Raw genomic sequence first — 21,616 nt, 5'->3', positions numbered from 1 at the left:
CAAACTGAGAGACCATTTTGAAGGCTCAGGAAACCTTTGCAGGTGTTTTGAGTTGATTAGCTGATTGGCATGTCACCATATTCTAATTTGTTGAGATAGTGAATTGGTGGGTTTTTGTTAAATGTGAGCCAAAATCATCACAATTAAAAGAACCAAAGACTTAAACTACTTCAGTCTGTGTGCATTGAATTTATTTAATACACGAGTTTCACAATTTGAGTTGAATTACTGAAATAAATGAACTTTTCCACGACGTTCTAATTTATTGATGCACCTGTATTTCCAAGTCCCATCTCAAATACTCTTTTTAGTTATGACTGGCAGGTTTAACTCTCTTGCAGTATGAAAAAAAAAAAAAAAAAAAAAACATTTTAATAGAACATGCCAGTAAGTGAAGCTTTCTAAATGATGTAAATTGGAAATCCATTTAACCACCAGTATTTCATAAAGAGTTTTTTTTTTACATGTGGAAGTATACATATGTCTAAAACCAATAATACTTTTTTTTTTGTTTTTTTGTTTTCTAGCTACAATAAATAAATCATTTAAAAGCTTTTTATGTAAATTAAATGATGTTCAAAGAAATTAAGTTTGCAGCCAATCTTAAGGTACACATGAGTATATTTCTCCAGAATGCTGCAGGAGGACAGGAGTGTACATCACGCAGCATCACTAATAGCTGTGTTTGATTCTCTGTGTTTTGTGCTAATGGACCGGGCCTGTTTTCACAGTACTCTGATCTGTTCGGGGCAGGGATGTCACTGACCTGATGTAGGAAACATGAAGAGAAACACGCTAAAATGTTGTTTACATGCACGGACGCGCTCGTATACCTAGCCTGCTACTGTAGTTATTTTGACATTTTATTTGTAGCTCAGTTTTGCTTTGAAAAACAAGCTGTTTGTGCTTTGCTACTAATTAAAAAAAAAAAAAAACTCAATGATCTTGCTGTTCAGATCACTAATGGTTTGTCATTAGACAGATTTCATTTTGCAAATAAACAGAAAAATAATAAATAAAAGGATACAGTTTATTTTAACTTAATAAAAAATAAGTCATTATTCCTTTATTCCCTTACAGAGGAGAAGTGCATATACGTGCAAATATTAATATCTCTGAAAATAAGTTTTACTTTTTATGTTTGAATTGTCATTCATATTATTATATTATATTAAAATGCAATAATATAATTACACATTATTTTATCTATTTTCATCATTATTGAACAAATAATGATGATTATACACAAAATATTAAAAGTTCAAGTACTTTCAAATGTTAATGTCTATACAAATTGGTTTTGAATTTGAATCATTTAAAATATATAATATATATAGAATTATATACATATATAATAGAAGTTGTGTTAATCCGAACATCTGTTCTTCTGTTTCTTATTTTTAAGTATGTGTATTTTTAATGTCAGTGTTCAGAAATCATCTGAAACACACTGGTGTCCTCTGGAATAAACAGCTCCGATTACATATTTGGGATTAATTGCAATCCGAGGCCGCATCGCTGTTCTCCCTGAATTAAGCACTGAAAATCCCACTCATATTAGATTATGAGAACCATTTGGAGAATTCCATGCTATACTTGGAATGCTGAAAGAGGCAAAGGAAGATTTAGCAGATTATTATTATTATTTTTTATTTGTCCAGAGGTTTGAGGATAAAGTTATTTAAACTGCTGCAAAACAGCATTAGAGTATTCAGAGGTGTGTGTGTGTGTGTGTGTGGTATCTGATTTAAAGGAATAGTACACCATAAAATTTAAATTAAAATGTACTCTCAGATCATCCAAGATTTAGATGAGTTTGTTTTTTCATCAGATTTGGAGAAATGTAGCATTGCATCACTTGCTCACCAATGGGTCCTCTGCAGTGAATGGGTGCCGTCAGAATGAGAGTCCAAACAGCTGATAAAAACATCAGAATAATACACAAGTAATCCACACCACTCCAGTCCGTCAGTTAACATCTTGTGAAGTAAAAAGCTGTTTTTAAGAAACAAATCCATCAATAAGAGGTTTCAACTTTAGACTGTTGCTTCCGAATACGAGTATATAATGCATAATGTTGCTTTCTCCAGTGAAAGTCATCTCGTGTGAATCAGGAGAGAAATATGCACAAATCAAGCACTGTTAACAAGAGAAAACCGTTCAAAACAGTTCTAAACAAATATGCGGGTGGATTTTGATGTGAGAGAACAAGAGGTGGACTTTTTCACTGGAGGAAGTATTATGGATTATGAACTCATATTTTAGCCAGAGGCAACAGTTTAAAAGTTAAAATGTGTTAATGATGGATTTGTTTCTTACAAACACACAGCTTTTCTCTTCACAATATGTTAATTGATGGACTGGAGTGGTATAATTGAATTGTGGATTAGTGTGATGTTTTTATCAGCTGTTTGGACTCTCATTCTGACGGCACCCATTCACTGCAGAGGATCCATTGCTGAGCAAGTCATGCAATGTTCCTGAGGGTGAGGACATTTTTAGCACATTTTCATTTTTTGGTGAACTAGTCCTTTAAGACAGTTGTGTTTGAACTAAAACTACATGCTGTTATTAAAACAAAGAAAATTAAAGGTAAAAATGTAAATACCTTTCACATTGAGTAGCCGTGATTTGTCTGAGCTTAAACCACATTAGATTCATGACGCTATGCGTGTGAATGCATGCAGACTTCTAGATACGCAAGCTCGATTTCACAGTCTTTGTGTTCTGAAATGCAGTTCATAATGCAACACAAGTGCACATTGTTTTATTACTGATGCTTTTTAACTGTATGGCACAGATGCTTGAAGGAAAGTCTGTCGCTCTTTTGAATTTTGCAAGAATGCACTTAAAGTATGTACAATGTTTAAGCATGTACAAAGTATGCATGCATACAATCAGTTGTCAGTATTTGCATTCATGTGTGTGTACTTGCATAGAGTATGTTTCTTGCTGCTTTAACTTTTAGAAGGCAAAGATAGGGAATGTTGTTTTGTTTTTTGTTTTCACCAGGATATTGTATTTTGAAGAGTTCAAAGAGAGAATAGGCTATTATAAGGATCAGGATTTATGTCTGTTTAAGAAACAAAAATCTAAGCAAATCACTGTTCAGTGTAAACATGTTAGAAATATAAGTTGCATAGCTGCATTTAAAAATAATGCGAGTTTGACCTTAAAGCGAACTTTGGAAGTTTTGCATGCTTTATCGGGCTGTTTCGTTAAAAAAGAAACTCGTTTCTTACAGTTGGGAGGATAGAGTTGCCTAGTTCAATAGGATCAGTAGTCTGTCTGTCTGCTGAACAGACGTCTGTTAGTGTCTCATTGATGGTCTCCCATGGGAACGCCACCGATTTTTCAAGTGCACATACTCTTTTTGTTTGAGAGCCGAGCTCGCCACATTGTTTACAAGAATGCCACATTCTGTAAAAACAGCAATACTTCAAGTCTTCGTGGAAGAGTTTACCTGAAATGACATGACTAAATGCTTTTTTGCATGAAATATTGCTTTAGCTGCATAAGGATACCTCCTTCACAGATTGACACTGTCATTTTAGTATTGAGATACTATTATAGTTTTTAATTCATATTTTTAATCAGATTTTATTTTTATATTAGTTTTTATTTTAATAATTGATAGAATGATAGTAAAAATAGAACACAATGTACTGTATTTATATGAAGGCATTTCCAAATTGATTTTACAGGTGTATTTTGAATTTTTTATTGCAGTGTGTAGTTTCAGGGTTAATGAAAATATCTGTAAAATTAATGGATAATGTCCTGGGAGAAAATTGCTAGTACATACTGTTTTTTTGTTTTGTTTTGTTTTTTTATTAATAAAATAAATAAATAAAATGAGAAATATCACAAATTAGCTAAACAAAAAGTTTTATTTTTTTCTTTTAACATATTTTATCTTAAGTTTTTAAGCATTAATTTCAACGTTTTAAATTAGAAATGTTGCCTTGGCAATTAGCTGAAATAATAATGATAAAAAGGTTAAAATTATATTTAATTATTTTTTATTTTTCCCCACTTAACCTTTATTTTATTCCAACAAATGTATTACTACTCTAGTTGCATAAAACACCTAATTATCTCATAATGGTGATGTTTTAAGTGTTATTTTAGTATCATTGAGATACTTTTATAGTTTCTATTAATATTTTGAATATGTTTTTATTATATTGATTTTTTTTGGCAATATATTAACTATGTTTGTCTGTATTTTAATTGCATTTAATTTCAGGTTTAGTTATTTTAGTACACAAAGTTAAGCTAAATTTAAATGAGAAATGTTGCTGAGGGAAAAAAATAATAATAATAATTTAAAAAGAAATATATATTTTATATATATATATATATATATATATATATATATATATATATATATATATATATATATATATATATATATATATATATATATATATATATATATATATATATATATATATATATATATATATTATTTTTATTTTTTTTATTTTTTTTATGGTTTTAGTTAACTATAATAACCCTGCATCTGTATTTAGTATGTGTGTGGTTGGTGTTCTCAGTGTGTTGGTCGGTAATTGAGCATCAAAGCTGTCAGAGGCCGTGTTGTGACATTATGTCGGTGCGTTCCTGCCGCCCGCCGTGTCCCTGCCGACCCCTGACATTTGAGACGCGGCTGAAGTGCAGACTCTGTCAAGTGCGGCACCTTTCATCAGCAAGCGAGCAGGCGGGTGGCCCAAGGGTGTAAACCTAACACCGTATGACACTCCGGCCTGAGCCTGAGGAGTTGGCCTGGGAGTGAAGGGGACCGCCGGAGATCAGGTAGACAGATGCCCGGCGCACGACTCTGGTATTTTCCTTTTAGTCAGCCGGCGTATGTCGGGGTTCATCAAAAAAAGCAATCGTCTGAAGCAGTCATATGGAGGTGCGGGAGGATCTGATGGGTAGGAATGATAAAAGATAAAACACGGCCCTTCACCTTCACGGCTGCAGATAGCCGGTTCGCCGAGGACGCTTGGGGTGACTTTTTCCGCCTGTCCTACCTGACTGTTAAGAAGGGCCTTTTGACTTTACAATAAGTGACACTGGACCAGCCTCGCTGGGACTGTCTTTCTCCTCGACTTTTCATTTTAAAATCCAGCCAGCCGTGTGTCCTTCCTGTGTGGCAAGAGCCTTTGAAAGTGCACAGATATAAAGTGAAGCAACGGGCCCTGTTACACATACAAAACAGCCACAAAGTTCGAAAGTGAGCACAGCGGGGAATAGCAGAAACACACTGGCTTGTAGAAGTAGGCAAAAAAGAAAATGGAAAATTAGAAAGTAGTAAAATATATTTAGCAATTTATTAATGTAGCTTAGTGATGTATATTTCACAGCATTTATTTATCTTTGTTAACATCACTTAAAATGCAATTATTATTTGTTTGATTTGTTATTTCACAGTACATTAACTTGCATTAATAGATGCAACTGATTTTATTTTTTATTTATTTTTATTTTTTTAGCTGTTTTCATTGCATATGCCTGGCAAGCAGCCCTTGCCGTTGTGTCGCTGGCAAGCACTGAACTGCTCTTTAGTTGACTGTTTGTATCTCTTTGATTCAATTTGCTTGTGTTAATGAGGGTCAAACTATTGTTCCTATGATGCTGTTTAAATGGCATAATGCAATGCCTCATAGTTACCATCTCCATTTTAATTACTCGTCAAAGACAATTTTTACTTGCATTCAGTTCTTTCTGAACATTAGAGTAATATTCTGGGTTAAATGCAAGTTAATTCCTCAGAAAATACTTTTGAATATGGAACCAGGAAATGTAAATCTAAAACATTACCCAATAGACAACAATAAGCACAGCACAGAAACTGTTAACTTGTTTTTACTTCTGAGTGTGTTTAAACTTACTTTAACATGTATTCAATTGTAAATATTCTTTCATTTCTGAAATTACCTCGCAATAATACAACCACCAAAAATGTTCTCACATAAAAGTGACTTTGAGCTCCTTCTCCTCTTGGATGTATTTTTCTGTGGCTGTAATTGGCTGTCTCTCACTATAATACAGCAGGGAACATTACAAGTGGCTGTTTGTGATTTGCACTTTGGCAAGAAATTGGCTGAAAAGAGCATAGCAATAAAGACTTTGTTACCTCCAGCAAAATTGTTCTCAATAATGTCTCGATAAAGCCTATTGTATAGTTGATGATAATGTCGCATTCACTAACAGTGTCTGAAGTGTTACCTTGTCTTTGAGCTTGTTGAGTTATTTTTCCCATAACATTTATTAATATGGGTTTTGTTTTTTTGGGGGGGGGGACGGTCTAATATTTGGACATATTTTGGGGAGGCAAGTCGCTTGTTTTGTTGCCTGTTGCTTGTTTTTTTTCTTTCTAGCAAGATCTTGCAATCTGAGATTGCGTGTATGTTATGTATGTTGCATGTATCTTATTTACGAGTTGAATGCATATGTACGCCATCACAAAATCTAAATTGCATGTACAAAATACGATAGTATTGTACAATTACAATAGAATATATAATGATTCAGTTCAACACCTTTATAAACTGAATAAAGTGTCAGTGAGAAAACATGTTGCACAGTGGATGCAACAACTGTATTGACTGTAAATGTGTACAAATTAATGAAAATATTATTTGCAACAATAATAAGTTGCATGTGCAAGATACAAAGGTACAATTATTGCCTTGCCTTGCCTAGAAGATTCAACCGACAGCACCTTCATGAACTGAATACAAACATTAAAAAGCAAAACCACACTAATTCATGCTCTGTATTCATCCTTTTGTATAAGTAGAGTTTTAAAATCTTGCTGAATTTTATAGTATAAATGTCTACAAAAATCTCCATTTTGCTCCGATCTACAGATTGAACGCATCTGTCATAAATATGACTTCCCAACAAGTTAATAGTCGTAGAAGTTAGATCCTTGTAGAAGTCCTCAATGTGTCGCCCAAATTTCACGGCCTCTATATTGGCTCACACCCATGATCAGCAGCAGTGTCGTATAATCTTTATGAACATTCAGATCTGCTGCCCGGATGAATCTGTGCCCTTGAAAGTCATAGAGGAAGAGGAAGAATCTGACGAGCATCTGAGCACATAAAGAGTCAGTTGAGCGTGATCCACTGCAAATACAGTGACGGCACGCTTGTCATTATTACCTGGCTCTCTCTCTCTTGTGTGTGTGTGTGGTACTGAGCTGATTGTTTTGGAGGCAGCGTCTCATCTGGAGGGTTAAACTGTCACTGTACTCTCACTGGCTCTCGCTCGTCCTCAGATGCCGTTTGGTTCAGACTGAACCTGCATGTGAGAATACGCTACTGAGCGTTAGAAATGTGCTGAAAGAAAGGCAGATTTGGTGAATCTTGGTTTAGAGATGCATGTTTTGATGCCCGTAACATACGCGCAAATGCTGATGCTTTTAGCTGTGCAAGCTTTGCGACATTTGCAGCTAGTTACTTAACGTTAATATGGTTTTATTTATATGCTTTTATAATATTTATGGTAATATTTTGCAATAGGGTCTTATTTGATAACATTAGTAGCATTAAATAACAAGGGGAATGAGCAATATATTTTATGTTAGTGCAGAGTGCATTACATGATTTTAAAAATATTTTAGTAAATATTGAAATTAACATTAAGATGTTAATGCTGTATGTTAACAAACCTTAACAGTTATACCTTAAACACTTGAAAGGTTATGAAACCTTTTAAGTGTTACCCAATTTAAGATTTTTATTTGATATGTGCTTTTGTCATTTTTATTTATTTATTTATTTATTTATTTTGTATAATATAGTCCAGTTGCTCATATTACATTTCTAATTTTCATTTAGGTTTAAGTAAACTTTTTAATATTTATATTTTGATATTTTAGCTTTATTTCAGTTTTAACAATGATTTAATAATTTAATTCAGCTTTTATTAAACTATGCAAATGATTTAGAGAAGCTTTAGTTTTAGTGAAATTAAATAACAGTTCATCTCCTGAAGAGGATTTTATTGCTCAAAAGTTGCTCTTTCAGAGCTCAGGAGATCTTAATGGAGATTTTAAGTAGCCTATGTTTAATTTAAAGATCACCATCTCTCTGATGCCTTTAGAGAAATGCAGACACAAATGAGCTGACATGTAGTAATATTATAGAGTTATAAACTTAACTCTAGAGGAGACATATTTCTGTTTGCCTTCCATTTAGTCATTTTAGACAGAAGTTGCAATGTTAAAGAGATTTCTCTCTCTCTCTCTCTCTCTCTCTCAGATTAAAGCTCCTGTTGAGTGTGACATTGTTCAGAATAATCCTACATTTCAGGAGTGTGATCATGCAGCAGAAGCAGAAGAAATCTTGTTGTGTGGGTTGTTTCTGTTGCCTGGGGCGTAAGCAAAGGTGCTCTTCAAGAGTTCAGTCAAGGTTGGTTTAGTTTGAAAGATGTGCTAAGTTGTGCTGGCATGTTAGTTTCAAATGTTTCCATCCATTCATTTTCCAAACCACGGAGTATAGTGGGAGTTTTAATATTTACTCGAATGAAGGTGAGGTCAACACAGACGATCAGCAAACAGCCCACTAAACTCCAGCTCCAAGAACAATAAACATTGCATTTATATATATTGACATAAAATAAAGGTTAACTGAAATAAAATAAAATGTATAAAAACTTAAAAGCTGAAATAAATATATTTAAACATTTCATTTAAAATGACTAAAATGGAAACTGAAATAACAATTACTAAAATTATATAGATGTATAAAAACACAAAACAAAACTTTAAATAAAATTTCCATGCATATAAAAATCAGGGTTATTATAGTTAACTAAAACTAAAAACATAAAAAAAAAAAAAATGTTTTGTTTTCTTAAAATAAATGCTAACTGAAGTAAAATAAAATATAAAGAACTGATTTTATAATAAAATCAAAAAGGAAAAATGTAAACTTGACTCAAAATATTAGTAAAAACTAGGATCTCGGTGTACTAAAATAACACTGATTTTAATATTGTAATATTACATTCTACGCAATTGCATGAAACCCAGCCTGAAACCTGACAGTTTGTCCCATCAGATTTGGGTCAGGCCGACGTGTTATTAACATTATTTATTTTAAATTAATTGTGATTAATCATGCTTATCTTCATCATGTGCATATGTAAGTAAGAGTATTGGTTTTGAATGTGTATCCTGCACTACTGGATTCACATTTCCTCTTTACCCACTTTTTTAGCCGTCTTTCTATGTGGCAGATGGCGTGTTGACTTTTGCCGTGTTAGTTCACAGGCAGTGCCAATGAGGCTAATGATGCTGGCCGGACATGCCTAATGTCCGAGAGAAAGGCCATGCGATGCTGGCGTGAGCGCTAATGTAAATCTGTGGAGAGATTGAGCTTTATTTGGATTAGTAGGACAGTGTGCAAATCTAGTTTGTTTCATCGCCAGCAGATTTCTGCGCTTGCATATGAGCTTTTGTGAAATAAACAACGATTACCGGAGCACTGCAGGGATGATGTGTTTTTGCAGGCCGACCTGTAAGTTCACATCACTCTGATTCCCTGAGTTTGCGTAAGTTAATTATAAATGCAACGAGGCTGTAAAAGCAACTAGTAATGAGTTTACCTGTTCAGCATGAACAACTATATTATATACTATAAAATTCTAAATAAAATATTAAAATTAAAATAAACATTCTAAATCAAATTTTAATTTCTTATTTTTTGATTAAAGTAAATAACTTAAAAAGCATAATAAAAACTTTAGACATTTAAAGAAAATCAAGAAAAATGGCACGAACACAAAAATTACTAAAACTTTAACTGAAATTAAAATCAAAACAAAAAATAGAAAAATAAAAACTAATTCACCGTATTAACAAAAACTATATATGTCATCAATACTAAAATAACAGCCTCAGTTTAGCCACTTTTTTTCAATCTTAATGCTTAAAAGTGACTGTATTTTGTTTAAAATTGATAAAATATGAAAATATTTTGAGCTTATCCACGGACGTTATTTCAGGCATTTAACCAAATACTCCTTCAAAAACCCAATGAAGAAGTGCACAAACCATGCCTCATTCCTACAGCACTCTATAGAAAAGATTACAAAAATTGGCAAGTAACACTGAATTCAATGTAAAAATGTTGAATTTTAAAGAATATACTTCAATCTTTGTTTTATTTCACTCTTAAAAAGGGGTTTCCCACAGTGATTCCATTGAAGAACCCAAAGGAACCTTTCAATGAATAATTAGTCTTAAAAGAATAGCATCAAGACAATCTAAAGAACCGTTTTCCACCAGAAAACAATGGAAAGGTTCCATTGATGTTAAAGGTTTTTAATGAAACCTTCAATACCAATAAAGAAGCTTTATTTTTAAGAGAGTACCGCTTAGAAAAATCCTACTTTGCAGTGTACCAAAGTCACGGTTAAGACCTGAGAAGTCGTGTAGTTTCATTCTTGAGGAGCCTGGCATCTTCCTGTTCGCTTCGGGCCCTTATTAACTTCTTGTGTCACATCTCGCACCTTCTCAGCCCTTCTCTGACATTTGAAAGGAAAGAGAGGAACAGAAGGAGGTGCCACATCTTCGGTGATCTGATTATCTCATATCCAAGCCTACACTCGCAAGCTGCTCGGCTCCGAGTTTCGCTCCTTCAGTGTGTGTTGGGGTTGATTCTGGAGGCTCGTGCCAGGTTGGATCGGGCCTACTGTCATAATAACTGCGGATTAGATCCATCTGCTGACAGGAATGTTCTTTTTGTCGTGCCAAAAGCATCACATTAGAGCGGCTCTAAGCTCGCGGCGTTGCGTCGCATCTCTTAACACCCTTCAAGGTTAATTCCGCGCCTTTTCCTAAAACCATTGGTCATATATTTTCATTCCCAGATGCGGCTGACGAGTCTCAGGATTTGTTCGGCAAGATTTCCCATGGGTCGCTTTACCCTGGCTATGCGGTTCAGCGCTGAATGAGAAATCAAATGTGCCAGGCTTAAAATGGAACACAATGTACCCAACAGGATTTCTGTGCAGTCGCTCAAAGGCATTTTATCTTCTCCCTGTACATGCAGCACAGTGTATTATTGTCCGTTATGGTTTTTTTATACACAGGACTCCCCGTTTCGGATTTATGCTGAAGGCGTTTCCTTGCAGAAGGATTGAGGAGGCGCTTTTCTTCACATCAGCGACACGCTGATATAATGATATCATTGTGCACTTAGGATTCGAAACCCTCGTGAGGAAAAATCCCACATATTTATCTTTTAAAGGTTATGCACGCAAGATAATGACGCAAATACACTGAATTCCATTGGAACGGATGTAAATGGATGAAGTGTGACCGAACGCATGTAGGTTTTTCTATATACGTTGACTAATGTGAATTAGCAATCTGTTCAGAGGCTCAGAAGAGAATGTATAAAGACATGTGAGTCCACGTGTGGTTTCTGAAATCTAATTTGTTGCATTCCTGCTTGATTTCAAGCTGACCCGGCTCTTTTCAGAGCCACAGACCAGATCTTTAGACATTACAGTTTGTGAAACGCTCCATCAGAGCTGCTGGATGATGTGCTTTAATGTGAATCTAACTGAATCCTTCATTTGAATTTGATTTATCTAATCTTTGATTTGAATCTTTATATTGACTTGTTATTCATTGACTTGAATCTTTTGAATTTAATCCTTGATTTGAATATTCGGTCCCACTTTATATTCGGTGGCCTTAACTACTATGTACTTGCATTTAAATTAATTATTTGGTACAATGCACTTATTGTGTACATGCATGTTTTTACATTGTACTTATATATTTAAAAAATACCTATATGTAGTTACATCTGTAATTAATTTCTGTAATTACATTCATAATTACACTGTTGACCCATCCCTTACACCTTAACCCACCCTTAAACCTACCCAGACCACCAAACCTGTCCCTAACCTTACCCATATAACACCTCGATAGCAGCAGAAGTGTTTTGCAATACAGTATGAACACAATAAGTACATTGTACTTATTTTTTGATGTAAGTACATAGTAGTTAAGGCCACCTAATATAAAGTGTGACCGAATATTCTAATCTTGCTGTTAAAAGATGTAAAAATTGATTTTTCAAAGTTTAGAATATTGTGGCACATTTGAAAATTGTGGCACTTTTTTTTCTTTTTTTTCTTCAGAATTTCATGTTTAATTCAATGTCACTCACCTTTTCTTTGTAATTGTTTGTGAAATTTACTAGTCTTTGATGATATTATTATTATTATTATTATTATTATTTAATTATTTTTTTTTCTGAAAAAAAAACAAAAAAAACTCCCTACGCTTGAACGGTAATAGAGCAAATTTTTCATTTCCCCCACCCTTATTAATCCAAATTGTGCAATATTTCATGTAATCATTTCATAAAAAATATTTTCTGAGATACGATTCTTCATTCATGGCAGTGATTTTGTGAATAAATCTTCCTCTTTGTTCTAAAAAATACAGATTGTACACACAAATAGAATTTATTTGATTTTACTTATTTATTTTTATTTATTTTTGAGAGTGCAAATTTTGCATTAAATGTTAAATATTAACTTTACAGTACACTTTAGTATGGGGACTAATTCTCACTTTTTTTATTCTCACTTTATTCTCTAGTTGCTATATATTGGCTGTTTATTAGTATTTATAAAGCACATTTTCTGCATGACCATATTCTACATCTCTAATTCTACCCAATACCTAAACTTAACACCTTACTAACTATTAATAAGAAGCAAATTAGGAGTTTATTGAGGTAATGGCTATGTTAATGGCGAGAATTGGACCTTAAAATAAAGTGTGACTGAAATATCGTAGTAAAGTGAAAGTATTTTGTGGTATTTATGCCAGAGCACTAGAGTTTCCATTTCTATTCAATGCTTTCTATGTCATTTTGTATATGCTAATTATTTAAAATATATATTTTTTTATGAACAATTGTATTAGTCGGTTTAATTCATGAAGACTGCTGATCTATTCTGAATCTATTTTGAGATTAATTTGGTCGAATTAAGCATTGCATTGAGAATAGTTTAAATGAAAGTTTCTAAAACGACACCTGAAATGTTTGAAATTTGTCAGTGTGGTATCCGTGCCTCCCATGTTGACAGCAGATTGTCAAACTAGGGCCTTTACTGGCCGTCGGCCTGTAAGCAGAATCGCAGCTCAAGGGATTTGACGATTGTGACCGGCTGCTGTAAAAAAGAGGGATTTTGCTGGAATCGACTACTATTGTGGAAATGCGGGTGAAGCCGGAGCTCATAAATGACTCTCGGGTCTCACTGTCCTCAGGAAATCTCGGCTGCTGATCGAGCTTACTGCTTGTTTCATTCTTCACGGCTTTGGCCGATTCCTGGGCTTTTCAGATTGATTTGCAACAGGGATATCAGAGCATCTCAAGGAAGGCTGCTTTACTTTGATGAAAAATGCATTGTTTTGCATGCTTTGAAACATGGAAATGACCTGGTTTGTGCTCCTGCATATCATCTCGCGTGTTGAACCTCATATTTCTGCTCCATCACTGCCAGGCATTTCTTCTGCGTGACAGGTTTGTCAAAGTTAAGATAGATTGGTGGTGGAAATATGTAGTGGGCAAACCCACAGGAACATTTTATTGCTCACAGGTTACTCTTTAATATCTCCACGCTATGGGTACATGAGCATGACTCTGGAATAAATCATTTTGTTGACCTCAAGTGCCTACGATCTATACTATTTATTGGCTTGAGGAATTTCATTACTTTTTATACATCAGTGCACTTGGACAGCTCCATTTTAAAGATATGCGGCTGGTGATGTTTTTAAAAGCAGGCTCCGTATGAAAAGAAAATGTATTTGAAAGAAGTCTTTTATGCTCACCAAGGCTGGATTTATGATAAATGCAGTAAGAACAGTAAAATTGTGAAATATTACGAATCAAAATAGCTGTTTTTCAGTGTGAATATACTGTATGTTAAAATGTGTTTTTATTTCTGTGATCAAAGCTGAATTTTCAGAATCATTACTTTAGTCTTCAGTGTCACATGATCCTTCAGAAATCATTTGAATATGCTGATTTGATTATTATCATTGTTGAAATCAGTTGTGCTGCTTTATTTTTTGGTAGAAACCATGATACATTTTATTTATTCATTTATTTATTAAGATTTATTTTAATGAACTACTTATGGACACCAAACTTTTGAACTGTAATGTCTAATTTCCCCCTCCCTTATTGATCCAAATTTCACAATATATCATTTAGTCATTGGTGTGATCTATCTATCTGTCTGTCGAAGAGAAAATCATATACAAGTATTTTAAAGGAGAAAATAAGTCTGAAAGGACAAGCCCAAATGTAACTTTTCTGAAAAATTGCTTAAATAAAAATGAATAATTAAATTAACTAATTAATATATTTTGCCATTATATGAAGAGAACAATTATTTAGTTTAGTTTTATTTTATATTATTTTATTTCCCTTTATTTATTTTTAATAGGGAAAATTAAATCTGAAAGAACAAGCCCAAATTCAACTTTTCTGCACTTTTAAAAAATGAAGGAAAAATTGCTTAAATAAAAATGATGTAAAAATGAAACAAATCCGTCTGTTCATGGTGTTACAGTGGCAGAGAAGTCAGCAGTGTGGTTCCATTGAACAGACTTTGTCTTGTAAGCATGAAAATAATATTCAGTCACAGAGCACAGTGAAATATCCTGCCGGTGTCCCTTGTTCAAAGTCCCATGTGCAACTAGACAGTCTCTGTGTATACTGTGTGAAGCTAATGGCTGATTAGGAATCGTATGAAAAAGCTGTCAGCTCACGGTGCGAGAGAGACTCGCTGTGATGTAATTGCAGACACACTACGTTCAAAGCACTCCTGCGCTCTGCATTTGATGTGGGAGTGTAAAACGGGCCGCGTCAGAGCAGCTGCGTTTGATCCTCTCCCCTCACAGTCTTCCAGAAACACTGGTAGCTTTGCAGCGGGAGAGGAAGGGTGTCTGGATCATCACAGACGAGCAGAATGATGAAGACGCCAAGAGTTTATCCCCGAATCCGGAGGTGTGACGCGCAACTGATCCTCCGCTTGTTCTTTCAATTATGGGCCGACGGTGGAGTCGTGTAAAGCAAAGATTCTGAAGGGTAAATAAGTGGAGCTTGACAGGATACATGTGTTTGAAACGTTAGCAAAGTTCATTGAAAACTCACTGCCGTACTCTCCGTCAGAAGAAGGCAAAGCCTAGCTGAAAGCGCTGCTGATCTATTGAAAAGGTGTAAGATTGCTAGTGTACTGCATATTGTATACTGCCTACCATTTTTACTTTCACTAATCCAGGAAATAAAATGGTTTTCACATTTTTAGTCTTGTGTAAAAATGTAAAATCTCTTGGCAGTCCAATTCCGAGTTTATGTATTTTAAAATTATGTATTTTATGCTGCACATTTTGGAATTATTATTGTCATCATCATCAGTCTGCAGTCTGCAACCAAATGTACTTGATTATACTTCAAATATTCGATTTGTTAATAAAGATAACAAATCACAGCTGTGAGATCTGAAGTCACAATTAAGAGAAATAACTTTTTCTTTTTTTACTTTGAATCGGAAGATAATCCTGAGCATACCTTTGTTGTATATGTTTTTTTTTTTTTTTTTTGCACTTCATTTTCCGATTTTCACTCTTAGACCTCCAAATCTCTACGAGTGTGAGGTGAGGTAGTTATAAAGCAACACTGTCAGGTTTGTTCAGAGCAATCAACACACGTCCTTTTGGATCTCAGCAAGAAACTCAATGTTTCCAGTTGACCGTCTGCCTCCTTTCTGCGCGGCCTTGACCTTCGGAGAGCCACCTCCGCATGATGGACAGAAGACGGCTGGCGTACAAGCTCTGAGTCAAGTGTACAGATAGAGAATGACACGCAATTATCAGAGACAGCTGCAAGTAGATATATGTCTGCCCTGAAGGCTAGCTGATGTGAGAATGCTGTCACTCGAGGTCTGTCAACGAGTGTCTGTGAATGTAGTACCCTTGCACCCATATTGACGCTGAAAATGGACGTGCGACTGCTTTTGCAAATATCTCACCCCAATGTGCTTTAAAAGACACGTTTGACCTGTTGTCAATGCGGTTCTTCACTCTGAAAACCACTTTAAGTGTGGCAAGAACCGCTCAGACCCTTTCAATACCCAGCAGAGGTCCTTTCATAGATTATGAGTGCATAGTGGAGCGTCCCGCTAGAATATTTTTCTACTCGCTTCTTGATTTCTTCCAGCAGCTTGCAAAACAACTTTCGAATGCAATGCTGTATAGTCAGGACTAACTACTTTCCATTTTTATTTCTCCTGCAGGTCAATATATCTCCAGGTTGCAGTAAAGCATTGACTAAAATGCTGTACTGTCCGTACTGTGGAGGAATTCCAGGCCTCAAACCCTGCGCCAACTACTGCCAAAACGTCATGCGGGGCTGCCTGGCCAACCAAGCGGACCTGGACCCGGAGTGGAACCTCTTCATCGGTAAGAGTCGCTTTTCTGTTTCCGGCTCTGTTTTCAAAAATAGATTTCTCCTTTTGGATTGCTGCCCGATGGATTTTTGAGCTTCTGTAAGAATGATTCCCAGTATTCAGAGAATAGATATTTTGGCTTTATATTCATGGTTTTATATAAACAGGAAAGTGCTTCTTTTACTTTCTTTTGCTTGCTTTCACAAGTAGTGTCTGGTCTTATTCCGAATTATTCATGAGTGCACACTCCAGTGTTTTTATTTTATTTGAATGATTATTAAACATTTACATTTTATGCATTTGGCAGACCCTATTTTATTTTTTATTTTTTTTTAAATCTGAATCAGTTAGCGCTTTCCCTGTGAATCAAATCAATTTTCAAATATATATATATATATTTTTTTTTTTTAGTGTTTAGTAAATATTTAATTTTGATAATATTGTTAATTATATTTTATTTTTAGATTGTATGTTTTCACTTTAATTTTAGAGAAAGTTTGGCAAATTGATTGTGTTTTTATTATTTTTTCACTTTTTCAAATACTGTATACATCTATATTATAACATACATCTAGTATTAGTATTTATTCATTTTTATTTGTTTAATTTGTGATTTTCTTTCATTCCCAATGTTATTTGAGTATTTAGTAAATATTTAATTTTGTTAATATTTTAAATTATTTGATTTTTGATCTGTTGTTTTCAATATTTTTGTTTTTATCATTTTATATACACTGTGTGTGTGTGTGTATAATATAACAAACAAGTTTTTTTTTTTTTTTTAGTTAATAGTGATAGCCCTGGCACATTCAACTAGACATATAAATATAGATTTTTAATTAGTTTTTTGTTTTGTTGAGATTGCATATATATTACTGTAGGATCACATCTTTTGAAGGAACTCGGTGTAATCATTGGATTGGATTGATAGGTGGTCCAAACAAAGAGTTTTCTTTTTTGGTCCAGTAGATTTCCTTTTTTTCCCCTGCCAAACATTTGTATTTCAGTGCATCACAATCTTTAGCCAACTCACATAGAGTTCTGGCTCCATTCTGGTGTTTTATGTCACATAGCTGGAGTAAAACGGGTTGTGAATGTCATTTCATGTTGTTTTAGAGATTTGGAAATGCAAAAGTGAGAGCTTGCTTGATTTCAGAAACACTGCTAATTGCTCACCGGTGGTTTGCACCTCCTAAAGCTGCTCAAATCTGCTGAATGTTTAATGCATTTCCGTTGATAGCACATAAATATAGTTTGAGTGACGGGTCGGCTTGATTCGTATGACCTATAGGCGCTAGCTGTAGCAGCTTAATGCCGTCCACCCACAGAAACGACTGCAGAGACGGTCCATAAAAGCTATGCAACATACTCAATGCAATGTGAAAATGCATGCGTTGTATAACCTAGAAAGTGAAACCATTTAATTTGCTAATAATGCATTTAATGCATGTTATTTTTTAGGCTAAATGTCCTGATGTGGCGTGCATATGGTTTGCCTTTCTTGTTTTGTATTTTTCAGAGCTTGTTTTCTGCGCTATAGATTTTAAATCAGTATTTCGCTCCCCCGCTGAGAGATATCGACTGGCTTTATGGTGCCTCAGTTCGATTAGCAAAAGAGGATAATTCATTTTGTTTTGAATATTTGTAGAAAGCTGGTTCTTGTTTGAAACAGCCTGGCTTTGTGCGCCGGGCTTGGATGGGCCGTCGTAGGGACTGACCTTTGCTCCATGTGGCATACATGGCATTTACCCGCAGCCTCTGTTGATGTGCCCTTCTCACCTGCATTGATTGGCAGGCCTGTGAAGACATTCAGACGGCGTCTCGCGCAGCTCTGGCCTCATTCACTGTATCGATTGTAGAAATTGTGTGGTTTACCAAACTTTCACAGAAGCAGCCTGGGAAGACCTTTTGGAAATCGGCAGTATTGAGTGGACCGAGTCAACCAGCATGGGTTTTTAAGGGACGATGCCAATAGCGCTAACTCAAGGGCATATATATGTGATATGGGTTAATGTAGTGTAATTATAGCAATTCCCAGAGGAAAAGCCGCTCTTTTATAGTTCAGGAGAGTTAGCGAAGCTCTCGTGCATGTGTCTGTATCAACTTCGGCTCAGATGTTTCTCCTAACATGCATGAAAAAAAGTGTAGAGCTGTAAAATGAATGTGGATTGCAGATCAGATCATAGAAATGTTAGAGGTCTCTGATTTTTGATTGCAAAAATTATTGACATCTCTTTAGATCTCTTTTGAAATTTTAGTAGATATTACTAGTGCAAAATAAAGTAAATAAAATAAAATTGCAGCTAGTTGCCAAAGCAACATTTCTTTAACTTGATGTACTAAAATAACAAAAATAAATAATAATAATAATAATAACAATAATACTGTAATATAGACATGATAAAAATGACAAAAATACACAACAAAATGGAAAATATGAAAATAGAAAAATGGTGTTTAAATAATAAAAAAATTACACTACTACATATATAGACTAAAAATAAAGTTACAATATACATATACAAATATTTCAGCTAGTTGTTAAGGTAACATTTCTTTACCTTACAAACATTTTATGCACTTTTGTCATTTTCAGTCTGTCAATTTTTTTGTCAGTTTCTTATATTTTTAAATTTATTTAATTTACTTGTGTGTTTTAGTAATAATTCTGTTAGCTGCCAAAACACCATTTTTAATGTTTATTTTTAAGTGTAAGTTTTTCATCTAATGTTTATGTAATGGATAATACACGACGTGGAGGCGAAGAACCGCCCGACGCGCAGCGGAGGGTGCTTGCCTCCGCGAAATGCATTCAAATCGTTTAATGCACAGCTAGCTGTTGATTATCCCGTTTATGCCATGGTCATTTCCCAGCATTCACATATTAAAGATGTTAATAATATTTGCGCTGCAATATTTGACCGGAACGATAAAAATGACGGTTATTTTCGTCTGTATTACTATTCAACTGTAACTGTATGTTACTATGGTTACCAATGTTTATAGGAAGCGCATTAATATAGAACGTGATTAAACTGACCTGGAACTACCTGTGCGGTTCAACGAATTTAATCAACACCTACCAGCCAACCAGAATCGAGTATTCAGACAGACCATGGCATAAATATAATGAATGAATGATGCATTTATATATAAACTTGCAATATATATATATAAACTTGCAATTGCACAACTGAAGTGGATATAGTTATGAAACTGATCTAGATGCATGTTGAATTTGCATATACATAGGTATCTTGTATTAAAACAATTTTGTTTGCATACCTCATGCTAGGATCTTTCATTTGCTAATTATGGTTCGTTAGCTCTCCTCTGAGAAATAATCATATTTTGTGACATTTTTTGGTCAGCAATTAAAGATTCCTACTGCGATGCTCTAAAGTTTCCCGGCAGGATGTGATTCCACAGAACAAATGTAACCGTTGTGAGAAATTAATAATCGGTGTTATTAATTTTCTCATAAAGCCGCAGGGGTTTGCATTCATCTCAATTCGAGAGACCGCAGGAGACGTTCTGCCACCATTAGCCTCGAGCTGCAAAAAAAGCTGGGCGATCGGTGATCATGCTGTTTGGGAAGAAAACAGACGGCCGTGGCATTTCATCAGAGCCAATGAGTTAGAGTTTCACAGGAAATGAGAAACATCAGGCCGCTGGTTTATTCTTATCCTGATGAATACGCCACCTCTGGTCTGGGGTCAGACGGCCGAGGAAGTATCATTTCAGCTTCATCCTATGAGCATTCGTCTCTTTTGGCTTCTGAGACTCAATTATACTGCATGACGTCTGAAAGGTTTTGTGTGCACAAGGACACCGTTCACTGCAGAAAGGGTTTGTTTACTGACGCACATAAGATCCTTAACTTATATGTGCATGGACACGGTGAATAAGTTATACAATGTCTTTCTGAAGGATCAGAGCGAGATTCTATGCAGTGCATTATAGAGTTATATGTGAGATGACTTATTTGACTTTTTATCGGTTGAGATGTAGCTACATAATGAAATGAGACTGAAAACATATGAAAAACACAACAAATTACCAGAACTTTTACTAAAATGAAAACACAAATATTAAAAATAAAAAATAATTCAAATGATTTGATTTATTATTTTTTTTATTTAAACTATCTTTTGTTTGTTTTTACAGTGTAACTGGTTATGAGGGAAAATTTTAAAGCCACAATCATCATCTTATTCACTTTGTTTTGCATACTTTAATTTATTGCAGCATTCGCTAGCATGAGAAGGGTTATTTATAAAGCACCTTTCATGCAAACAGCGCTGCAGGGACAACAAAAGATCAGACGTACCAACAATGTACAAAGCATTTGATGTTAAAACACTTCCATTAGAGTAAAATGAGCGCTTTGCCGTCTTTGAAGCGTTAGTATTGCTGAGACTCGGCAGCTACTGAAACGTGAGATAAAAATATTTAATTTTAATAAAGGTGTAGTAGAAAATGTTGCATAACGTCTTAAGAAAAATAAAACATGCAAGTGCAGTAATTTCAAGTAGTTTTAATCCGTGTTGAACTCAAATGAGATTTTGATTATAATCCCTCCTTGACCTCATGGAAAGGTCCCGCTGTTGTGTAATCACATCAACAGCAAACTCAATGTAAGCCACGCTGATTAAATGCATATTTGCTGGGCTGTATTGATCCTCAAGGGGAAACTCAGGAAGGAACACTTTGACCTGAATGTGATATGAACGTGGCCTTAAATGAGGTGAATATGAGCTTCTGCAGTGGTTGTAGGTGCTGCAGGGCAAAATATGATCATTTTAAATACTTATACTGAGTTATTAATATGTTAATAATATTATTAATTATTAATATGCATTTATTTACATGTATTTATTTATTAGTGCTGTCAAACGATTAATCGCATCCAAAATAAAAGTTTTTTATTATATACACACAGTATGGGTACTGTGTGTATATATTGTGTATATGTATTGTATAATATATATACTGTGTATATATATTATATAACTTTCTATTCATCTGTGAATGATGAAAAAAATGCATCACGGTTTCCACAAAAATATGAAGCAACAACATTGATAATAATCAGAAATGTTTC

General features: G+C 34.5%; 1 protein-coding gene across 1 annotated transcript in view; it reads left to right on the top strand.

The window, feature by feature from the left end:
• Positions 1-21,616, top strand: part of gpc6a (glypican 6a) — a 228,894-nt gene that overhangs the window by 122,269 nt on the left and 85,009 nt on the right. The window contains exon 4 of the mRNA XM_058789995.1: positions 16,360-16,525. Coding sequence (XP_058645978.1) covers positions 16,360-16,525 — 166 coding nt within the window. The remainder of the gene's footprint in view (positions 1-16,359; positions 16,526-21,616) is intronic.

The sequence above is a fragment of the Onychostoma macrolepis genome, chromosome 01 (assembly GCF_012432095.1).
Source record: "Onychostoma macrolepis isolate SWU-2019 chromosome 01, ASM1243209v1, whole genome shotgun sequence".
Taxonomy (NCBI): domain Eukaryota; kingdom Metazoa; phylum Chordata; class Actinopteri; order Cypriniformes; family Cyprinidae; genus Onychostoma; species Onychostoma macrolepis.
This window is presented reverse-complemented; position numbering and strand designations above follow the sequence as displayed.